Source organism: Silurus aristotelis (genome assembly GCF_946808225.1).
Source record: "Silurus aristotelis genome assembly, chromosome: 20".
Taxonomy (NCBI): Eukaryota; Metazoa; Chordata; class Actinopteri; order Siluriformes; family Siluridae; genus Silurus; species Silurus aristotelis.
This window is the reverse complement of record NC_139593.1, coordinates 4,653,304-4,671,867: the sequence shown is the minus strand read 5'-3', so window position 1 is coordinate 4,671,867 and position 18,564 is coordinate 4,653,304. Positions and strand designations below refer to the sequence as shown.

Genomic DNA, 18,564 nt, shown 5'->3' with positions numbered 1-18,564 from the left:
AAAGAAGACTTCCAGGACTCAATCCAGAAGTGGCAGGAATGCTGGGAGGGCTGTATTGCTATGCAGGTGGACTATTTTTTTGAAGGTGATCGTGTGTAAACATAGATAACATACTTTCCACTTGTTTTCTAGCAATAAATGATATTAATTTTTTATATATTAGCTACAATATCTATAAGATACTTGCACTTCACAGTGTTGTTGGCTGCCAGGCCTAAACTTGGATCTAGTTGATCTATCCCATGGTTTGACGTGTTGTACCTTCAGAAGTTGAGCATGGTTATGGAGAGTAGCTATTCAGGACACGGTCACAGTTTCTGTTCAGTCAAAGCAACCTATAGCACTTGTTTTGAGGGTGGGATATAAAGACCGCTGAGACTCCGACAAATTTAAAGGGTCCTGACAGACCCCATGCGGCAACTCATTAATAAAGACATCAGAAAATCCTGGGACGATAATATAGTATCTGGTAATATTCCACAAAGTGTAACAAGCCCACAGAGGTGTGTTTCAACTGGGTTTTATTGAGATTGTACATGTGTGTGTTCACAATGATTTAAAGGTGCAATAAGTAATTTTTTCCCCCTCAAGAAAAATAAACGGAACATTAACAAGTGTCACTTCATCAGTGGAAAAAATACTGAATCACGAGGGAGATTAAAAGGAAAAAAAAAAACCCCAAAACAAACAGTAACGATGTGACGAGCAGCACGACGCATCATCAAGCCCTTCAAGAAACAATAAAAAAAAAGTGCTAGAATTGTAAAACATTCGTTACACCACAAAGCCCATCGAAGCTGTACGCGCGGTACAGAATACACAACGACATCTAGCGTACATAAAGTATAAAATATAGATTGTTGTTTTTTTTTGTTTTTTTAAACTCTTACAATGTATGCAAATGTGTACAAAAAAACGTGATTAATGGGAACTATTTACTAACACGGAACACCGCCTTGAAGATACAACGTGGACTCATAGGATACTCATGAAGCTAAGACACAAAAGTCACATTAAGCAACAAAAACCACAGAGTTTTTGATGGTTCTGTGTGATTAGCATGTTCCTCACTGTTACAGGAAGGAACCAGCAACAATGGAACCCAGGAATGTCTTGATAGGCAGGAACTCAACAATTTGTTGTGTAAGCTATTGAGGTGAATGAAAATTGTTAGCTAGCTAACCGAGCTGGTTCCTAAAGAGTTTGTCTTGAAAGATGGGCACCCCTCTATAGTCCTTTGTAATTAGCCTTTAAAGTTAGCTTTACAACTATACAGTGCGTCATAGAGTCGCATGAACTTTGCTCCTACTTCCATGTTTAGTGTTAAAAGTTAGGATGGGTTTGTTATGAAATTCCAGCGCGTGTTATGATAGTCTGCCTAACTGAGAAGGCAATAAGGCAATCTTGTGTTAAGTTTAAAATGTAATATCTAGTGTTGTCCACTTGGTTTGGGGTAATGGGGAGTGTACAGGTGATTGTCATGCTAATGATTTTTCCTTGGCCTGATGCTTGGCAGGCACCAGGCAGAAATACCTCTAAACACCTCCGCTTTGAAACCCGAAAGCTGCCGATTCTGACATCTGTTTAAGTAGAACATGGCAACAAAGCATTTAAGAATCAGGGTATGATGTGCCACTGATACACCATTGCAAGTGTGAACATTGTGGTAAAAGAAGCAAACATACCCTGCAAAACTATCGTCGACAACGTTCACCCGTACAAACTGGAGTCCTCTCGAAGTGTCGATTGACCTTGCCGACCTTGTTAAGAAGTCCATTAAGCATAAAATATGAGCTCAGGTATCTGTCCCCCCTGGACTCCGGTGCCGTTGGTACTGTCTGAGGAGCACTGGAACTGGAAGGTGACCTTCCCACACTGCACCTCGGTCATCCCTTCTTGACCGAAGTAGCTGAGCTCATTGCCGTCCAGCACCACGCTCGCTGTGTAGAAAGTGTCAGGCTCCACCTGTACTGGATGTTCGAAGAACACCGGGAATGTGCCACTAGAGCCGTCCGAGAAGTACTTGACAACAGCGAGACCCAGTGTGGCCCCCTGCCTCTTGAGCTCGATTTTGGCCTGGTACTCGGCCGAGCCGCAGCTGGAGCCATAAAGTCCGAAGCCGGCAATGAAGATGCGCCTGTCGACGGCAAACTGAATGCTGTCACACCGTCCACGGTAACGCCACTGGTTGCTACGGTAGGCACACGATTGAAATCGGTGGCAGCGCTGGGGTGTCAGCCCTTTCCTCGGCTGGCTGACAAAAGGCAGTTCGGGTTTGTTAGCCGCCGTGTGCCACAGGAAAACGGCGTTGGTCTCGGCAAGCGTTAGCAGTCCGCACTGCGCAGCGCCGTTGGCAAACTCATCCAGCGACATGGCCGGGACACGGATGAGGTACAGGGCGTCGCCCAGAGCCAGCCTCTTGTTCTCGACAGTGGGCTGCAGCTCACGGCGTTGGCACTCGACCTCTGCCCAGCTGAGTGCCGCCTCCAGGACGACCGTCTCGGTCGCATTGAGGGTCTCACGCCGAAGGATGCTCTCCAACGTGCGCAGGTCGATGTCGCAAAAGGCGTCAGAGCGGAGCGCTAGCTCTGCCTGGGCGTCGATCACTTGCCAGCAGCGCCGCGTCAGCTCCGGTTCCTCGAACAAGCAACTCTGCGATAACAACACGCAGGCATTGCGAGCACTCAGGCTGGTCTCCAAGAACGCTACACAGGCACGCGCCAGGTGAGGAACCATGTACTTCTTGGCAGCGTACAGCGTGGCCAGGACAGTGTCCGCACACAGGTCAATCTCGTCACAGTAAATGTATCTGCAGCAAAAAAAAAAAAAGAGAGGAAGAGTCACATGACAAGCATCACACTCCCAAATAAATCCCATTCCGTTGCGGAACCTCAAACGCTATTTAACCAGCATGATATTCTTCACTACACTCTACTCTTCTGATCCTCACTTGAGCATGGCAAGGAAGGAATGTGGCTCGACGTCTGGGATGCGGATCTCGTCCTTATCCTCTGCCAGCTCCCCATAGAACATGGCGTAGAACACAGAGCTTCCGACGGCCAGGATGTACTGAGAAAGAACATAGGAAAGAGGCATAGGGGTGGGTGTACTTTATAATTGTCACATGTACTTGAGCTGGGGTCAGCAAATGATGTAGTGCCCCTGGAGCACTGAGAGTTAGGGGGCCTTGCTCAAGACTGGCAGCTTGGCGATACAAGGGCTTGAACCCCTGACCATCAGTAACCCAGAGCCCTAACCACATAACCACCAGGATTAGTTTTAACAACAACGAGAAGTTGACTCCCCACATGGGCTTTTCCTGGAACTAGATGACATAATTTCCATTCCAACACAAAATTAGTGAAAACGAAATTAGCTTAATAGGATAATCCTCATTTCTGATTGGCTGCCACTCGGCTTTGACAACGATATACACTTTTCCATCTCACCTTGTGCCCCGGGACTCTTTGTGTGCCCCCTGGAGGACCGACCACAAAGTGCACGTCCGCCATCAGCTCGTTGTTAAACATGACTGCGTTTCTGGAGACGCAAAACCAGGACATTTGTGTGACGTTGTGTATTTTTCAAGATACAGGGGTTTGAGTACACTATTAAAGTGTGATACAAAGAAAGAGTCATACATGGCTTGTTTGTTGAGTGTGTGTATGTCATGTACCTCTCTCTGATGGTGGGATAAAGGCCTTGCCAGTTGCACCCGTGCACAGTGTTGTTGTTGCTGATGTTCTGCTGTTGGTACTGCTGCACCGCCTTCGCCGTGGCCTCCACCGAGGGCAACTTCTTGGCAGCGTAAAGCTCGGCAGCCATTTTATCACACTCAGGATACTCAGGGTGCACTCATGGCCAAACTGGTCCTAAACGTAGAAAAGAGAATGAGAGGTAGAACGAAATATTTAGAAGAGAAATGCGCAAGTCAGCAAAGGAAAAAAATGATGTCAGGAAAGACAAATGGAAGTCAAATGAGGATAAAGGAAAGAAGTAGTGAATTCAGGAAGGAAGTATAAAAGAAAGACTGGAAGAAATTCATAAAGGAATAAATGAGGTATGAAGGGATTCAGGAAAAAAGGCAAAAAGGAAGGATAAATAGAAAGAAAGGAAGGAAGAAAGGAAAAAGAGAATTTATGAAAGAAGGACAGAACGGTTGGGAAAAAAGAGGGAATTCACAAAGGAAGGAGAGAATCGAAAGAAAAAATGTGTCATGAAAGAAAAAAAAAATCGAGGGGAAAAAAAGAAAGTCATGAAAAAAGGGGCAAAAAAAACGAAAGGAAAAAAGTCGGAAATGAAGTACAGAAAAGAAAAGAAAGGATTGAGAAAATCCTGAAGAAACGACAGAACTAAATGAAAAAAAGTCATTAACAGGAAAGCAGGGAAGATAAAAGGAAGTCATGACAAAAAGATCCAATGAAGGGAAAAAAAGAAGAACGTCATTAAGAAAGAACAGAAAAGGATGAAGAAAGAGGTCAGTCATGAAAGAAGGATAGAATTAAAAGGAAAAGTGAAAAAAAAAGTCAAAGAAAGGACAGGAAAGGAAGATCATTAAGAAAGGACAGAATTGAATGGGGGAAAAAAAATTAATGAGGGAAGTCAAGAAGGAAGGACAGGAAAGAAAAAAGAAAAAAAGAAGGAAGGACTCAAAAAAGAAGAGAAAAAGAAGAAAGGATAAACAGAATGGAAGGGAAAAAGGAAGGAAGTCACAGAGGAAAACCAGAATGAAAGGAAGGAATGATGTCTGGAAGGAAGAAGAAAAAAGAAAAGACAGACGGATGTATGGACAGAAAAGTAAGGGGGGGGGGGTGTACAAATGGAAAGACAGTAGGAAGAGATAAAAAAAAGAAAGAAAGGTAAGAATGAATGATATATAAGGGTAAATGTAAAAGAGAGCGATGTGAAAAATGACGGAAAGAAGGTTAACGGTGGAGGAAACTGAAATCTTGAGATATGGGGCGAAGAAAAAAAGAAGTGAATCAGGAGAAAGAAAGAAAGAAAGAAAGAAAGAAAGAAAGAAAGAAAGAAAGAAAGAAAGAAAGAAAGAAAGAAAGAAAGAAAGAAAGAAAATGAAGAGATGAGAATACAGAGATGCCATTATGACCCATGTGTCTGTAAGGAAGAAGGAAAAAGAAGAAGGGATGTGATCAAAGGAAATGGGTCAAATGAAAACCAGTGAGAAATGATACTGGGGAAGAAATGTCCAATGCTCCTTTCCTCCGGAAGTAAATGGACATTTCGCTCTAAATGAAAGTCTCAAGAGTCTGTGAGAAAAAAACAAACACAACATCTCCCGAAACAGAACTAAACCCGCTGACTAGCCTCTAGAGATAACGACAACAGCAATCAAACGCACATTTACACCTCAAACCCGCATTTCTTGTAGGACAACCCGCGGCCTATCGAGCCGAACAAATGCCACCCAGATGTTCTTCAGGACGCGTTCGGATTTAACATCTGGATTCCCCGCGCTAGCACGGAAATATCAGCTAATCATGCTAGCAATGAGCTGGTACACCATAACGACCGCATGGGGTTTGGTTTATAAAACAATTAAAGATTAAATATCATCTCCTGTAGGGTTAAAATATGGTTTAATATCCCTTATATGAGTATAAGAGATTTCTTTAAAGACACTCGAGGAGGAGAGAAAAGGAACAAAAAAGTTTTAAAGCACCTAAAGAGTCTAAGCGACGGCCATCTTTAAGAGGAAAACTCCCAAATCAACAGGAAGGGCACTTATTAGGGTGCCTAATTCGATATATGGGAAAGCGTAAAAAAGTGCAGTTAGGAGGCAGAATGCAATTCGGGACAAATCCTTAAAAAAAAAACAGTGCCACAAATCTGGCCCAGTTACACTCCCTGTATATCACATTTCATTATGGATATATATATATATATATATATATATATATATATATATATATATATATATATATATATATATATATATATATATATATAAAATTTATTTTTTTCCCACTTGTTTTTCAGTTAGCTTTAACATTTTGTATTGTTTGTTACCTTTTTTTTCTTGGAACAAACATATTTTAAACTTGTAAAAAATAGTAAACAAATGACACGGTGATTTGGAAGGGATTTGGAGTTGCTGGAGGTACTGAGAGTGTCCAGGTATGATTAAGTTGCAAACAAAACAAAAAAATAAGGCTTAAGAACCATGGGTCATAATAAATACATCTCTGTATTCTCATTACTTCACTTTTTCTTCATTCACTCCTTTTTTGTTCCTATATCCCAAGATTTGTCTTCTTATTCTTATATTTCTTTCGGCTTCTCCCATTAGGGGTCGCCACAGCGGATCATCCGTCCCCATACCCCCCTGTCCTCTACATCTGCCTCTTTCACACCAACTACCTGCATGTCTTCCCTCACCACATTCATAAACCTCCTCCTTGGCCTTCCTCTTTTCCTCCTTCCTAGCGGCTCCATTCTTAGCATTCTCCTACTGATATACCCCATGAAATTTCTTACTGTCTGGTGTTTGTATTGTGGGTTTTTTTTTGTGATTTATAATCACACCCTTGGTTTCACCCAGATGATGATGAGGTTCCCCTTTAAGTCTGGTTGCTCTCAAGGTTTTTTTTTTTTTTTTTACTTTGCACAGTCCTTTGTCCCTTTTAAATATAAAATAAAAGTGAAAAAATACGTAAAAGAGAGAGAAAAGGAATAAAGTCAGAAAGGAAGTTTGGGATTGTGTGGGGATGGATGAACTCAAGTCATGAAACAAATAATTAACTTAGAAAAGATAAAGGTGGACAAATGAAGAGATGAAATGATGTCCAAAAGGAAGTGAAAAGTCTGGAAAGATGTGAATAAATAAATAAAGGAAGGAAGGAAGGAAGGAAGGAAGGAAGGAAGGAAAAAACCTACCTTAATCAATTCACCTCTTAATTCCATCAGTATGATGCCACGGTTATAGAAACCATCACTATTATAGAGAAATAGAGTATAACAGACAAGTCTCCTTTCATGTAGCCACATCTGCACCACCTGCATATATCATCTCTAGCAGAAGCTTCAATATGAACTGAGAATTTGAAATTCAGGCAAATTGTTTGTTTTTGTGCACATTCTACAGAAAGAAAATGCAAAAGTTTGAATGAAAAAGCTTCACAACTGTTTAGAAGTTTTTTGGCGACTTTTCCTCGCGATGTCTAGCTTTTCTAGAATCTGTGACCAAATCCATTTCTTCTCATCTGTCAGTCGTTGCGGAATGAAAAAAAAAAAAGCTATTAAATCCACACAGATATAATTCAGCTTGTGCAGTTTGCTACAGATGCAGTTTGCGAGTGTTGACTACTGCGCTTTCTGACCATCCAATCAAAAGATGTGAAAATGCTGAGGTTATTAGACACCTGCTAGATGGCCCTAATGTGGCCAACTTGAAATCTGATTGGGTAATATATACTTCACACTACAGGCATCCACACATTATCTTTCCTTTGACCTCGGCAACATGTGATGTAATGACTGAAATCTGATTGGATAGAAACTTCAACATAAACATACACTACAGCAGGGGTCACCAACGTGGTGACCGCAGACACCAGGTCACCCGCAAGGCCACATGAGTCGCCTGTGAGCCTTTTCTAAAAAATATCTGTTTCCTACCTTGTTAAATCATTGTTGATAATTATTGTGAGAAATAATTAACATGATCAGTGTCTTCACATAGATCAGAGGTGTCAAACTCAGTGTCAAATCCGACCCGACGTACAAATATATCCGGCCCGCGAGATGATTTTATATAGATCTATTATTATTGTCATTAATGAAGCGCTGATTAACACAAACTACAGATCCCATAATGCAGCGCTTCAGCTGCCTTACTGAACGCGAGGCTACCTGAGAACATTCCAGCGTCGATCAAGTCGAGCTTCTGTTGATGTATTTAACCCTATTGTACAGTTATTGTGAAACAGCGCCTCACAGTCGTGAAGTGAAAAGTTAATTATGAAAACAGAGCCTTTTAAAACCCGTGTGTGTTATTAGTGGAGTGAATGTGGCTGTAATTATGGAATTGAATCCAAGACTGGACTACGAGACAAAACATCAGGATCAGCTGAAAAACCTGAATGCAGAGCAGAAGATACAGAAAGTAGAAGAGTTAAAGAAGAATCTGACATTTCAGCAGATGTTTTTCACCAGAGCAAAATCACAAAGTGAAGCTGGTGTGAAAGCAGAGGAGAAATCAGAGTCACATCAGCAGCTTATTTACTGAGGGAGAGTTTTTGAAGAGCTGCATGATGACGCTGTGAGACGTCTGGTGTTTGACTGGAGAAATTTTTATGGAGAGCAAAATATTTTAAGTTATTTTTATTTATTTTAAGGTTTAAGTTTATTTATTCTGGAATAATATTCCTGATTGTATTTCATTCATTCATTTTCTCCCGCTTATCCGTAATTCGGGTCGCGGGGGCAGCAGTCTAAGCAGGCCCCCGCCTTCAAATGCTGCCCAATCCTCACAGCACATACGTCACTCCGACGTCCCGGACCTTGATATTTCCCTCGTAAGGGACCCCCGAAGCATAGAGGGTTAAGGGCCTTGCTCAAGGGCCCAAGAGTGGCAGCTTGGCGATACCGGGGCTTGAACCCCAGACCTTCCGATCGGCAACCCAGCGCCTTAACCGCTGGAGCCACCACTCCCCCTTATTCATAAATATTCATATTTATTTTCAAAAAACATTGTTTTAGTGTATTTAATAAATGTTTATCCTGTTCGGCCTGCCACCTAAAGTGTGCTTTAAATTTTGTCCCCCTGTGCAATTGAGTTTGACCCCCTGATATAGATCAATATAATTTATTATTAATAAAAACATATAATTAAAGGTAAATTGAGCAAATTTGTTATTTCAGAAGTGTGTATCAAACTGGTAGCCCATCACATTAGTCGGTACTCAAGAAGTAGCTCTCGGTGTCAAAAAGGTTGGCGACCCCTGCGCTACAGGAAGCAGAACCTCCGAGACAAAATCTACGAAATGAAGGGAAAAGACTGCTGGGATTTATTGAATACATAATCGTGAACAAAAAAATATTAAAACGTAAGTTTCTGATAGATTTTACAAAAGTAAAGAAGACCTTGCTGGCCCTGATGGCTTACCACAAATTATTATATATCAAATCATATATGAGGGGAGCCATAGTTATTTTCATTTTGATATCATAAAAAAAAAAAAAAAAAAAAAAAAAAAAAACTCTTGATTTTTGGCCCCGGGCCTCATGTTTGGGCCCCTCTGAAGAAAAACATGGCAGTGATTAGAATACAGTAAATTATTATATCGTCCAGCAGATGGCGCTATGGGATCAGTTTTTTGGGGGGGAAATGACACGCAACTTTGCTCTCTCTCTCTCTCTCTCTCTCTCTCTCTCTCTCTCTCTCTCTCTCTCTCTCTCTCTCTCACACTAGTGCCCTAAAGCGTAAACCAAAACAGAACATCACTCAAGGTTACTATGGTTACAATAAGTAGAAGAGATTTAATGATTATGATTATTATTAGTATAGGGGGCGTGGCTTTCTCTTCATTCAACCTCTTGATTAAAAATTTGTAGTGCATGTAGTGCATTAGAGAGAAGAGAAAATCCACTATACTGATAGATATGGAGCAAACATATAGACATGTATAGAAAGAACATGAAGGGATCGAGTCTGATGAACAAAATAAAATCGAAGAAAAAAATATTATTATTTGATGTAATTAAAGTGTAAAGGTGTACACAGTGCAATACACGTGTTAAACCTTTTACATTAACCAGGCGCATTAAGTCAGTTAGTAATAATAATAATAATAATAATAATAATAATAATAATAATAATAAAGCTAATACTCTTTTTTTTATTTTTAAATAATGCACATATTTCTTCATGCACTCTCTGACCAATAGTATCAGGACACCTGGATTTTCCAGCCATATGTGGTTCTGACCTGAACTGTTACCACAAGGTTGAAGGCACACTATTGTGTAGGAAGTCTTTGGATGCAGTAGCCTGAATTTTCCCAATTATTTGTACTACAAGATCCAAACCTGTTCCAGCATGACAAGGGGGAGAAAAATCCTTTTTTTTTGTCTTTTCCCAAAATAATGTTAATAATGACATTTTTGACATATAGGAAACTTATTTATTACATAAATAATGAATGAAACCAGCACTTTTATTTTATTTTATTGTATTTTTTATTTTATTGTATTTATTGTATTTATTGTATTTATTTATTTATTTATTTGTCTATTTATTTATTTATTTATTTATTTTATTTTATTCAATTTTATTTATTTTTTTATTTTATTTAATTTTATTTAATTTCATATTATTTAATTTTATTTAATTTCATATTATTTTATTATTTTTATTATATTATTTTATTTTATTACTCATCTTCATGGTGCTTTATCCTGATAGATTCCAGTTTGTCCTGGGAATACTAGACACTAGGTTTAAGAGAGTACAGCTTGGATGAGAGACCATGCCTCACAGGGTACCATACACACCCACACCCACCCACACCCACCCACACACACACACACACACACACACACACACAAAAACACACATTTTTTTGTTTAGACGATCCACAGACTCGATGTTTCTTGGACACTGAGAGGAAACCTGAGAGCCCAGATGAAACCCGCATTCTTTCTGCCACTTTCTGTTGTGGCTCAGATATGGCCCAGATAAATTGGAAACCACTTCCTTCAGCTCCTCTTATTGCGTTTCTGATAACTGATTCTTTTTCCTCTTCGGTATCCTTTTCGTTCAGAGACTAAACGCACTGGCATCTCCTCCCAGAGCTTCTCGTCTCTATAAATCAGCACCAGGTCTCTCAGATCATTAGCGATCTCTCCCTAACCTCTGCAGAACGAGGCCGGATTAAACAATAAACAAGACCATGAGTGGAACACATGATAAATAAATCAGGTTAATGAGGGAAAAAAAAAGCCACACCGATGTTCTCACCGAGCAAACATCCGAAGAACCTCCGGGTCACTGTTTGAACTTTAACGAGCGTGGAGAATCTCTTTAATGTGTCCCAACATCAACAACAACAACAACAACAACCTGTGTGTGTGTGTGTAGGGACAGGGGCTTAAGGGAAAGAGACAGAACTGGGAATGCAGTTGTAGCTGTGACAGCAGGGAATAGCACTGGCGTTATGTAATGTTTCACTAATTATGGCGGGGGAAAGAGGCCAGAGAAAGAGTGAGAAGGAGAGATAGACATGTGGATATAGAGAAAGACAGTGAATGATAGAGACAGAGATATACAGTAGATTGAGAGACTGGACAAAAAGATAAGGAGTGAGATATTTGGACTGATGTATTATTAATGTATATGTAGTTAGTTCTTTTGATTATATTAGAGAGAGAGAGAGAGAGAGAGAGAGAGAGAGATCACTTTATTCTTCTCAAAGGAAAACTTAAATATTACAGCAGCACAGAGTATAACTGTAATATTTGGGACAATGTGCAAAATGTAAATAAATACAGAATGCAGTGGTTTGCAAATCTAATAAATCCATATTTTATTCAGAATAATTAATACACGTATCTCAACAGTTTTGGGTGTCCTTTGTTGTTTTTTTTGTTTTACCAAATATTTTCAGATGGTGAAAGGTCTAGTCCGCAGACAGGCCAATTCAGCACCCGGACTCTTCTACTACGAAGCCAAGCAATTGTAATAGATGTAGTATGATGTTAGCATTGTCTTTATTGAAATATGCACAGCCTTCCCTGAAAAATCTTTTTTTTCTGGATAGAAGCATTTGCTGATTTAAAACCTGTATATATACCATTCCATTCCACAGGCACTAATGCATTGAACTGAGCGCTGAGATCGAGCCAGATGGTCCCGCTCCTCTTTAGTCCAGAGGACGTGGTGTCCATAGTTTTTTGTTGCTTCGATCAAATTTGAAAAAACCCGATTGTTTTCCTTAAAATGGGATGTATTTTCAAATCATTTCATGCTGTTTTTATTTACATTTACACACAGTGTCCCAACTTTTTTGGAATTGAGGTTGAATATATATAGATAGAGAGAAACAGAGACAGTATGTGAGATAGACAGACTGAGAGAGACTGGGGGAAAAAGACAGAGATAGTGTGTGAGAGAATGTGAGATATAGAGAAAGAGAATTAGAGAGATGGAGAAGGATAGAAAGAGACAGACAGACCGAGATGGTGTGTGAGATAGACAGATTGTATGTGTGTGAGAGTGAGAGAGAGAGAGAGAGAGAGAGAGAGAGAGAGAGAGAGAGAGAGAGAGAGAGAGAGAGAGAGAGAGACAGACACAAAAACAGATTTAAGATTCAAAGGTTGCTTGGCATGAAAAATATGAACATTTGTATTGCCAAAGCATTAAAAATACAGACACATAACACCTGAAATAACAGTCAGTCAAAAATAACAATAAATTATAATAACAACAAACTAAAATATAATTATAATAGAAAAAAAAGAATCGTTAGAAAAAATGTGTATTAAAAATACACTTAAAAACAGTATATGAGACGGATAGACAGGGTGAAAAAGACTGTGTAAGATTATGAGATAAAGAGAAAGAGGGAATGAGAGAGAAACATGGAGCTAGAGAGAGAGAGAGAGAGAATGCAAAAGTGACAGACAGAGATGGAGTGAGATAGAGAGAGAAAGACAGAGGGCTATGAAGTGATTAGACAGAGGAATTTGTTGGCCTGATTGAAAGAGTCCATAAATACGCAGCACTTTGTATTGTCTGTGTGCTGATTTGAATCTGGGCTATAATAAGTGTTTCCCTGCTGCCATTTAAGGGGCTGTTTGGGGGCAGGAAATTACACTTGTCCAGCCTTCAGAGTTCTTATGACTCACTTAAGGGACAAATCAGAGCCACTGGTCCAGATGGAGGCTACAGAGACGGCAAGCGTTAGGGCATTAGAGGGTTATTGTTGGAGTAGGAGTTCTCAAAGGGTTTTTTGCAGCCAATATTCCCTTCAGCTATAATTTTTAATTGATCCCTTCATCCACTACCTCTTCACCACTGATTAGGGAGTTGGTAGTTCAAGCCCCGGTATTGACCAAGCTGCCACTCTTGGGCCCTTGAGCAAGGCCCTTAACCCTCTGTGCTCCAGGATTGCTGTATTATGGCTGACCCTGCGCTCTGACCCCAGTTTCCGAGTAGCAGCCCATTACTGTGCTGTAATGTATATGTGACAAATAAAGGCTATTCTATTCTATTCTATTCTATTCTATTCTATTCTATTCTACCGCTCCACCGATCCTTCCATCCTCCACCATTGATCAATCCATTCTCTACCATTGATCCCTCTATCATCTACCACCACTGATCAATCCATTCTCTACCATTGATCCCTCTATCATCTACTACTGCTCCATTAATCCCTCAATCCTCTACCACTGATCAATCCATCCTCTACCAGGGCTCCTCTGATCCCGCCATCCACTACCACTGCTCCACAGATCCCTCTATCCTCTACCACTGCTTCACTCATCTCTCTATCATCTACAATTGCTCCAGTGACCTCTTCATTCTTCACCACCACTCCACTGATCCCTCCATCCTCTACCACTGAGCAATCCATCCTCTACCACTGATCAATCCATCCTCTACCACTGCTCCACTAATCCCTCCATCCTCTACCACTGAAGTCAGGTAATGATGTAGGTGAAGTAAGGAGGCCTGGGATGCAGTCAGCATTACAAATTCATCCCAAAGCTGTTTAACAGTGTTGGAGTTCTACAGCAGGAGGTCTTCCACCTCTTTCAACCTATGGAAATCATATTTTTATGGAGCTGGACGGGGACATTTTCATGTTAGAAAAGGTTTGGGACTCCAAGTGCAAGTGAAGGAAAAATGTACAAAATGTTACAGCTTCCAAAGACGTCCTATACAATTGTGTGCCTTCAACTGTGCAAGCAGTTTGGGGGAGGAACCACATATGGTTGGAAATGTCTGCTGTCCCGATACTTTTGGGTTTAAATGTGTAAATTATTCTTGCAATATTTGTACTGAATTTGTCCTTAAATGTTTTTTATTTTTAATTTTTTTTAAATAGCTGGAATGTTAATATCCCCTGGCTTTTCTTTTTTTCTATTTTCTTCTTTTCAGCAATTGTAGAGGATTTTTTGGACAAGTTTAAACATTTCAGCATAGATTTCTGACAGAAAAAACTTTTCTGGGTTTAACTCTGTCATGTACCTGTCACTGCGGCTAGATTTACGGCTTGTACCACCTATCGAGCTTTGCTTTCCAACTGTCATCGAACTGTTTGTTTTTAAAGACGCATTAGCTTTCAATAAAAGGAAAAAACTTCATTTTGTACATAGTGTGTACGCTGTGTGGATTTTCCAACCCTATGTGGTCCCCCCCTCAAACTGTTGCCACAAACTTGGAGGCACACAATTGTATTAAACATCTTTGGATGTTATAACATGACATTCCCCCTTCATTTGAACAAGAAGACCTGAACCTGTTCTAACAAGAAAATCCCCCTCTGCACAAAGCCATCTCAATGAAGATCTGATTTACATTGGTTGGAAGTTCTCCTGCTATCAAATCCTGAATTTACATCCCTGTAGCTAAATGAAATTTCACAAAAAATTCCACAAAATATAGTGGAATATCTTCCCCGAAGAGTGGAGGTTATTATTAGAGGAAATAGGGACTAAATGTGGAATGGAATGTTCAAAAAGGAGCACAGATCCATCTTATATTAAGGTGTCCACAAACTTTTGCCCCTATAGTGCATACTGTAGTTATGACCATACAACAAAGCTCGTGACAAGATCGTGCCAGAATTTTCTGGAACCTCTCGCAACATAAATAAGTTTGTCTATATCTACATCGGGTCAAAATCCGATCCTCAGCGTTAATCTGAGTTTAATCGTTATCGAGCACGGTGAAAGACATTGTTACAGGGTTGAATATTTATCCTTTCCTCCATTAATTCAGGCAGACATTAATCACGAATCAGGAAACATTTCTTCAGCTGCTCCAAGCCAAACCACTGATAAGGTGTTGGAGCAGGGTTAAGCTCCGTCTGTCCAACTGGAACGGGATTTTGATGTTACTGATGTTACAGAATGAATCGAGCCATTATGGTTGCACAAGCCAGTGCACTCTTAGTGCCGGTCCCAAGCCCGGATAGATAAGGAGGGTTGCATTAGGATGAGCATCCAGCGTAAAACATGTGCTAAACAAAATATATAGAATACGAACCAGAATTTCATATGTCTGTGACTTAAAGGCAGTGCCTTGATCAGTCAGGATCTCTTTGAAAATTTTGACTTAGAAAATAACACAAAAGAGTGTCTCCACAACAGTAAGTGCTAAAAATGTTGCGATGAGGCACTGCTTCTGGTTATCGCATAGCATAGTCTACCAAAACTAACACAAAGTGCAGTCTCTAATGGCTGGACGACTATTCCAATTCCCTTGAAGTGGACCTCACTTAAGGGTAATGAGCACAAAGGCGCTTTTGGAATGGCAGGCGGGTTCACCAGCTGACATTCGTGACATGCCACACACCATTTATGCACATTGCCACAAGTGCCCAGCCAATAACGCACATCCAATGCTCCAGGTTGATCGTGGGCGGCCTGTGGAAACTCCCCATTTCCCTCCTTCCCCGCAACGCTAGTTGAACCGCCCAGGCTTCCCCCCACACCAATGTGGTCTGAATCACAGACCTGCAGCACAGGAGACACTGACACAGTGAGATGAGAAGTAGGATAGGGGAGGTGACAAAGCGATCAGCTTCGGATGGATTGGCCCCCCTTTCCGAAGAAGGGAATGGAAGGAGAGCAGGAAGTGACAGGAAAGGAACGTGAGATAAATGTAAAAGTAGATATGAAAAGTTTGCCAGCCCCTGGGTATGCAGCCAAGTGACCGCCTTAACCACGCTGACCTTCTCCGTCATCCTCAGCGGAAACTGCACGAAAAACTGATCTTGTCGACCCTCCGGTCCTCGTCCATCAGCCACCTCTGGCAGGCATCACAGAAACACTGTCTGTGCTGCTCCAGGGTCCGTCTCACTCGCTTGAGGATCGTCGCTTCATGGCATATTCCAGAATGCTGGCAGTTGCTAAGTGGTGAGCTGAGGAGCAGCAGAAGGCAGAGCACTCACTCAGAGTTCGGAACAGCTCCAGGAACACCTCGGCATCATCCTGCGGGCCCTTCTTTTTGAGCAGGATGGTTGAACCGCTGTTCCCACTCAGCACGCACCTGAAAGAGGGCTCTGTGTTGAGTTTGCTAGAGCTCGACAAGCGCCTTTACCAGCTTACCCAGTGCCGAAGACTCCATGCCTGTAGCCTGCTTACCTTCCCAGGTTTTGGCACAAGTGTAGCGAATGGTTCGGGGGAAGGAAGACCAGTGGGGTGGCGATCAGTTTTGTCAGAATCAGGTTTCTTTATTGGTTACTTGTACTTTTGCACATGCACACACACATTCTCTCTGTCTCTATCTCTTGAAGCACCCTTCTCTCATTGCTTTTATCCTTTTCCTGCTCACTGCAAAATAGAACACTGATTACATTTCCAACAGGTGTGTGATTCTTTCTGCTTGTCTCCCCCGGCCTCGCCTTCCATTCACAAACTGGCGCTCAACCACGCCCCCACTGCCACAGTAACCTTTCCACATTAAGGTTTAAAGGTTGTTTTTGCTGCTTTCCAAACACTCTGGAACAGGTTACGACAGCAGACGTTCCTAAATCTAATTTAAAAAATTGTACTTCTGATTCGCAGGCTTCTGAACCTCCTCAAGTCCTATTTTTATCCCCTGTGGTCATACATGGTTCTTTTTTGTCTTTATTCAATCTAATAAATTCTTTTATGCCTGTTATTTATTATGGGATTTTACTGTGCGGCACTTGGGGCTCTTTAAACGTGGCATGTAAATAAAGTTGCAGGAGTTTGGGCTACTCGAACAACGGGTTTGTGTGTAATGTGTCTGAAATAGTTGTAGGTATTATAGTATTTCATTGTAATCATCGTCATTACAATTAACTAATGTAATAGTTTCGGGATATGAATACAGTCTTGCTCATATACAGGATTCCCACCTTTCTTTAAAGTACATGAATTTTAGATACATGGATTCGAGGCCTGGAAAGTACTTAAAAACAAATTTTAATCAAAAGTTGAAAATCAAAAGAGCTTGAATTTGTATGACCACCATATTAATAAAACATATTACATACAGTCATGCAAAAGAGCCCAAAATATGAATGTAATTTGAATTATTATTCTGCGTGCCTGTATGTAACGTGTACTGAATTTATCCTTATAGTATCTCCGCCTTTTATGCATTAAAAACATGCTAAGCGTTTTCTTTATAAATGTTTTCAGCAGGAAGAAAGCGTGTTTTAATCGTGTATCGTTAAATATATTTATTATGTTTAGTATCTCGAACTTTCCCAGGCAAAGTTTTGGATTAATTCATTCACTCGTATAAACTCAACGTATTTAATTCTTATTCTTTGGACACGACTGCTCAAAAACGGTCTAAATTTATGAAATGCTTTTTCTTGCCATAGATACATTACAGCACAGTGAAATTTATTCTCGAGCTCAGGTTCAGCTATGATGCAGCATCCCTGGATCACAGAGAATTAAGGCCCTTGCTTGAGGCCCAATAGTAGGTGTGCACCCCAATCTTCCACTGAGTAACGCAGAGCCTCAAGCAGTGAGCTACAACCTCACTGTTTTTGCATATCCCATGGGTCAGAGCACAAGAGCAGTCATGGTATGCACCCCTAAAGCAGGCAGGGTTAAGGGCCAAACAGTGGCAGATTGGTGATGCTGGGGTGCACCCTCAACCCTATGATAACCTAATGCCTTAACTGCTGAACCACCACTGCCCTGGCATTGTGCACAGGACTGTAGTTACGCTGGAACAGGTTTGGGTCTCTAGTTCAGGTAAAGGAAAAATTTTATGCTCCAGTACCCAAAGATGTCCTGTACAATTGCACGCCTCAAATTGTGAGGTAACAGTTTGGAAACTAAGTTCCAATACTTTTGGCTGTAGACCTGTAGAATCCACTGCATCACCATTTTTGTTTATTTTTGGGTATTATTCTATGCTTTTATATATTTTCCCACTCCTGCTGCTTCTTCACATGGACAACTTCATAGATGCACTTTTGAATATTATCGAAGTTTAGAAACATCACTTTACAAAAAAAAAAAAAGATGCATCTAAAAGTGGTTAATATTCAGAGATTTGGGTTTGAACCGCTTCCTTTCGACTGAGATTTATTTCCTTGCAGCAGGCCGCAATCATGATCATGGATTAATGGTCTGAAAAGTGAGGTTTTCTGAACATTCTCCTGTTCTACTCTCTTCTCTCCTTCTCTTTCTCGGCTTGGCGGCGAGGTGATTTATGCTACGGGAGCACAGTGGGATGTCCGGGGTCACCCAGCGTGGGACTGAGCAAACCTGTGCGGCTCTGAACTGATTTAAGAGCAGCCTTTGTCTCGTGGTTCCTTTCTCTTCTGGTTTTTTTTCCGTCTTCCTGACTGATTTCAGGTCAGCATGAATGGGACCGAAAAGTGT

At 40.9% G+C, this 18,564-nt stretch overlaps 1 protein-coding gene across 2 annotated transcripts; it reads right to left on the bottom strand.

Moving 5' to 3' along the window:
• Window positions 1-504: 504 nt before the first annotated feature.
• On the bottom strand, window positions 505-5,738 carry btbd3a (BTB (POZ) domain containing 3a). Of its 2 annotated transcripts, none has more exons than XM_083522816.1 (5): window positions 5,681-5,738; window positions 3,677-3,872; window positions 3,450-3,540; window positions 2,951-3,069; window positions 505-2,809 (listed from the first exon to the last, which is right to left on the bottom strand). In XM_083522816.1, the coding sequence occupies exons 2-5, from the start codon at window positions 3,823-3,825 to the stop codon at window positions 1,777-1,779; spliced, it is 1,392 nt and encodes a 463-aa protein (XP_083378942.1). In that variant the 5' UTR covers window positions 3,826-3,872; window positions 5,681-5,738; the 3' UTR covers window positions 505-1,776. The 2 variants fall into 2 exon arrangements, with proteins under 2 accessions (XP_083378942.1, XP_083378941.1); XM_083522815.1 differs by having other exon boundaries at window positions 5,360-5,724.
• Window positions 5,739-18,564: the final 12,826 nt, after the last annotated feature.